Source organism: Mytilus edulis, chromosome 3, assembly GCF_963676685.1.
Source record: "Mytilus edulis chromosome 3, xbMytEdul2.2, whole genome shotgun sequence".
NCBI classification, from domain to species: domain Eukaryota; kingdom Metazoa; phylum Mollusca; class Bivalvia; order Mytilida; family Mytilidae; genus Mytilus; species Mytilus edulis.
This window is the reverse complement of record NC_092346.1, coordinates 83820436-83825948: the sequence shown is the minus strand read 5'-3', so window position 1 is coordinate 83825948 and position 5513 is coordinate 83820436. Positions and strand designations below refer to the sequence as shown.

Sequence of the window (5513 nt, the reverse complement as noted above, 5' to 3'; positions counted from 1 at the left end):
AAATTGTGACTTGGATGGAGAGTTGTCTCATTGGCACTCATACCACATCTTCTTATATCTACATCATTTATTATAAATAAGGCTCAAACTGTTGGCAATAAGATTTCTGTTGGTTTTATTCCACCTTAAATTTTGAGTACCAATTTCTAATCAAATCTATGAAGTTTTAATGTATTTTATTCACATAAAATTGGCAATTGCAACCTCCTTGGTCTAGTATGAGAAAAATACATCTCAATTTGCAAAGGTAGACACAAAGAATAAATGATCAATAAACTGTCTTTAAATCACTTTAATGTGTTGGCCTTTGCGACCTTAATATCTATATCTTAGAAAAATGACTGGTGCTTTATGTTTATTTGTTACTAGAATAGAATACATGTCTTGATATATTTCATAAGTCCTGTCAAGTGAAATAAGACTGCTTACATCGCTGAAATGATAAATGTTTACAAAATTAAAAGGAACACAAACATCCCCTGCATATACAACCACTCTTGGTCATTCCATAACAAATATGTAATCACATATAATTTATTTATTTGCTGCCTTACAACCAAACGAATTTTTAAAACAGTTCTGGACTCCTCTTTTTCTACTTTATATCCAAGATGATATAGTTTCAAGCATCTGATTTATTTCTGGAAATTATTAATATTTCTGAAACACTGAATGCAGATTCAGCATAATAACACTTGGATCAAAGGTGGTACCGTTCTAGCTGGGTACTGGTGCTTCAGGTTGCACATTCTTGTAGGCCACATATCTCATTTGCTAGTGTAGGGCTTACTCGTTCTGAAAAAGAAATTATTTCAATTGGTTAGAAATAATACACATTGACACCAGCATCTTGAAAGCACAGACACTTTACAAAAGTAGTGTTCTTACTGCTTTCAACACAAGTCTTTCAAGTATGTAAAGTACTTACGTTGGCAAAAATATTGTGCCCGTAATTTTGAGTGTCTTCTAATTTGTTAAATTTTTTTTCAAGATTTGAGATTATTTTATTGTACAAACATTTTTTTGCTGTTGTTGATAAGTTGATTAGTTATTGGTGTATACTTTACATCTCCTTGTTTCATAGATCTTCATAGAAAAAACTCAGCTTTATATCCTCGTTAATGACAATCAGTTACCTTTTTCAAGAAATATTTTTCCAGGATTTTTTACAGCTATTTGAAAACTTTTTAACAAATTATTATTGACTGAAAAAATCATCTGTAATTTAATACTAACGGAAGCAATTAATACTAACCATCTCTTCGTCACTATCATTTTCCTCCACAGGTAAGGGCGTATAAATGGCTCCATTCCTCCTTAGTGTTGAAACAATATCACTAAAGTCACGCCCATCGGCCAATTGAACGGCTGTCAATCCTCCATAAGTTGTAGCATTTAAATCAATTATATTTCGATGCTGTAAAAGGAACTCTAAAAGAACACTGTTCCTGGTCTCTGCTGCATAGTGTAAAATAGTTTTCCCACATTTACCATCCTGAAAAAATGGCAAAATATAAATTTAATCTACATCATAAAAAAATTGTAGTTTCTTTAAATACATGTATTGAATGATAATTCCCCTATAATAAATATTTAACTTCCTTTTCTACGTCCTTGATAAGGTAACTGATACTGAGACGTTTAAAAAGAAAACCCTGCATATTCTAAGGCTGATTTAACTTCTCACTCAAGGAAGTAAAAGATTTGTTCTTTAAAAAAATTACACACCTTGATATTTATATCAGCATTATTCTGTAATAACAATCGTAGAATCGGCAAATGACATCTTTCTGCCGCCAAATGTAAACAAGACTGACCTGTAAAAGATGAAAAGTTACATTAAGATTTAATAAATATTATGAAAAAATGTTTTTAAAAAATTCACTTCAAAATACATAATTTTTATTTTATATTAAATACTTTTCATCTTTATAAACTTTTAAAGAAACTACTTTAACGTTCATACCATCTATCAACTTGCATCTATAGACGTAATACCACATTGAAATTGGCTGAAGAAGATGATTGGTGGGGAAAGGTCAATAAAGTACCCATCCTGGGCTCCCCATCCGTTTGATAGATTTTATTAATTTCTTTTATATATTAACTCAAGTGCTATGCCTACCAGTACATGTACGTATTATGTAGAAGGGAGAAATGTACATTCATGACAGCACCTATATATATACTGGAACTGGAACAGCACCTATATGTACCTTTGATAACTATTGTCAGATTGTAATAAACTATTACAAAAAAAAGAAAATTTATTTGATTTAAAAATAAAACAAAACTTTAAACATTGCAGTCTTACCATTATAGTTCATAAGCTGTGTATCCTGAGGTACTTTTTGTTGTTCCATTTTGTATCGTACTTCTTCAGTTTCATTATATTGTATTGGCGTCAAAAGATTTTTTGCAACATCGTCAAACCCCTCTCGACAGGCGATGTGTAAGGGTGTGTCTCCTTTGTAGTCACGGGCAACGATCTCAGCTCCCGCTGTCATTAATTTCCTGACGATCACAGTTTGTCGAGTTATTGTTGCTAAATGAAGAGGAACTTGCAAAAGATTGTTTGGAAGGTTTAGCCAGTGATGACTTGGAACTAGATTTATGAAGTAGAGAGCTATAGGTGCTAACAACTGGATGATTGCCATGTGTAGCTGCCTGGAAAAAAAATATTGCAGAATATATATTTATAGACTTAACATAGTGTAAGGTATACTCGAAGGTATATTAATTATACCTTTGGTTTTGAATGAATATTTTATTAAGATTATCAATTTAAAAAATGTGTTCATTCAAATTAATATAGGACTGAATCGTCGATTTATCCATGGAATTAACAAAATATTCAGAATAAATTGGCGGATCCAGCCATTTCTTAAAGGGGGTTCCCAACCCAGGATAAAGGGGGGTTAATTCCAACTATGTTTACCATTCAAAACCACTGCTCCAGGCAGTGAATCTCAATCATAATCAATCATTTTTTCAACAAAGGGAGAGGGGAAACCCTGTCCCTCCCATAAATCCGCCTCTGGAAATTTTATCATGAAAAGTTGGGATCAATAATATTTTTTTTAAATTATTTCTATATCTACATAATATACTGTAACTAATTAAGGTTGTTATCTAGCATGTCTGACATGTCTAGTCTTCATTTATCTTTTATTAATTTATCATTATTAAAGATTCATAGGTCACCCGGTATAAAACTACACCTCATGCTAGTTTATGACTTTCTGCGTTTTCATAACACACCCGCCAAATTTTGTATTAAAAATGACTAATAAAAATTCCATCATCGAACCCATGTATGCTATCTATACTGCGCATGATCATTGCCACGCAACTAGGTCAAACAAATAAAAAAAATCGATAATTGGGAATTTTCAATATGACATACGAGATAACAAAGCACTAATACAGTTGGGAATTTTACATTTCTTGCATAATCTTTTTTTACAATTTCGTCAAGATTGAAATAATTGAACTTTGCATTTAATTGACTTAAATTTATACATATGTCGGACAAGGTTATCAACACGGATGTTTGTTATAAAATACTTACGAGTCGCCATCCTTATCCGGTTTGAATATTTCCAATAAAAGATCTTCATTTTCATTGTCTGGTACTGGTACTGGTAGAACTGGCCCTACTTTAGGTTCGACTATAGTGGGTTTGTCATATAAATCACATGGTCCAGTCTCGTTGATTTGTGCTAATTTTAATTTTTCAAACCCATCAATAAGTCCAGAATCACATGCAGAATTATAAGATGTTACTGAACCATATCCACTTTCTATGCTGGTATACCGAATGTCCTTTGTTGGTAGTTCTTTTGATAAATCCGTAGGGGGTATCGGATGTACAGATTCAATCATAGCACAATCGACTTCCACATCGTCAGAATCTAACTCTAATTCTTCTTTAAACTTATTATCCATTTTACCAAACTTATTCGTTGATTGATATTTGCAAGTTAACACCAACTTGAAAATACAGCTAACAATAAGGAAAGGACAGAAATTTTCGCTGGGGTTTACTAAATGGAAATTCCCAATTCTCACTGTCAGCTGGTTCAAAGGTGGAGTAAAAATAGAACACGGGGAATTCCCAACTATGCGCAAGCTAGTAATTGAGGAAATATATATGCGTTTCGGATTTGGTAAATTTCTCTTCATTCTATATATACAGAAAATTTGATGAAAAATATTAATAAGAATTACCAAAATACTCATGAGGAAACTTGATCTTTTTACCGAGTCTACTCATGCTAAATGACTGACTGAAAATTCAACTCATTGATTATTTTTCAATAAAGGAAATTGCAAGTTATCGCAGTTCAAACTAATTTAGAAATTACTGAAAGGGTTAAATATACGTCTTTTTCTAAGAAAAAAAAACATGAAAATTTGGAGTTCTCGGTGAGCGTTGTTCGTATATATATGTGCTACACGGAAGTTCTTTGAAACTAACTATGTCGATATACCTTCAATAGGGGCTACATTTGAGGTTTCTATACGCTCAATCATTTGTCAAAAGATAATCCGCAAAATTTGTGCTCATAGTGGGGTGGGATGGAGGGGAGGGGGGTCATAGTGCACTACACTTCACACAACGAACAAAGCAAATGTTTCTCTATTTAAAGGGTTCTCAAAGACTTAAACAATTTCATTATGTCTAAACTAATGTAGAATTTGTTTAAACCATTTACAAATGAATAGGTAGATACGGCATGCATGAACCAAATGTTCATAGTGAATGTATGTCTTTAGTAGATTTGTCTCATTGCGATTTTATATATAAAAAAAAATCTATACCAAAAAAAATGATTTTTATGCAAGTTTTACTCAGTGATGGTCGACACAGCACAGACACTTTTTTATGAAAGAAAATGGCATTATGCCTTTTATATGCGCAATGCTAGACGGTGTTGTCGTAGAAGTTAGAAAAAAGTACAGGTTCCATCCCCGGCACCGGAGAGGAAGTTACGAATCAAATCTACTCTAACATCGTTAGGTTGAATTTTTTTAGGCACTTTTTATATATATTAAAGTAGGAACAAACAATTTGTGAAAGCACCGTGGCTATTACAGATCTAACATTTTAAGGCTGATGTTTAGACGAATTATGTATCTATTGAATGTCTTTTCAACCTTGTATCACCATCAATGCTGGTGATCCGATGGATAAAATTTATTGTAGATCGAGTCGTCTCTGGTTCAGACAAGTTTATATATAAAGAATATGTATAAAACGAGTTTTTCTTCGACAAATATGTATGAACAGGCATATACTATATGTATACTTATTAAAAGGGCATTTACCTTTTACCCTCCCCTTTTTTAATCGGATTTTCGGCGAAAATGTAGGTAAGAGCTTTGGGTATATGTGCGACGGGCGGCAGCCAAATGTTGTCCGTGCATTTACTCATGAACCGTTCAACCAAATTAAGCTTTTGAAATTTTAATATGTTGTTTCTGACAATAAAATGGTGGTCGAGTTCAAT

General features: G+C 32.6%; 1 protein-coding gene across 1 annotated transcript; it reads right to left on the bottom strand.

Moving 5' to 3' along the window:
* Nucleotides 1–277: 277 nt before the first annotated feature.
* On the bottom strand, nt 278–4163 carry LOC139517629 (NF-kappa-B inhibitor cactus-like). The gene is made up of 5 exons (XM_071308873.1): nt 3572–4163; nt 2315–2667; nt 1729–1817; nt 1256–1495; nt 278–795 (listed from the first exon to the last, which is right to left on the bottom strand). Exons 1-5 carry the CDS (start codon nt 3946–3948, stop codon nt 787–789), a joined length of 1068 nt encoding a protein of 355 aa, XP_071164974.1. The 5' UTR covers nt 3949–4163; the 3' UTR covers nt 278–786.
* Between the last annotated feature and the right edge of the window lie 1350 nt (nt 4164–5513).

Bases quoted from the DNA above. Each gene is read 5' to 3' on its own strand.
- LOC139517629 (XM_071308873.1), bottom strand. From the start codon at position 3,948: ATGGATAATAAGTTTAAAGAAGAATTAGAGTTAGATTCTGACGATGTG. The intron at 2,668-3,571 runs GTAAGTATTTTA...TTTTTTTTCCAG, and splicing joins CCGGATAAGGATGGCGACTC to GCAGCTACACATGGCAATCA. The intron at 1,496-1,728 runs GTGTGTAATTTT...CCATTTTTTCAG, and splicing joins ATGCTGATATAAATATCAAG to GATGGTAAATGTGGGAAAAC.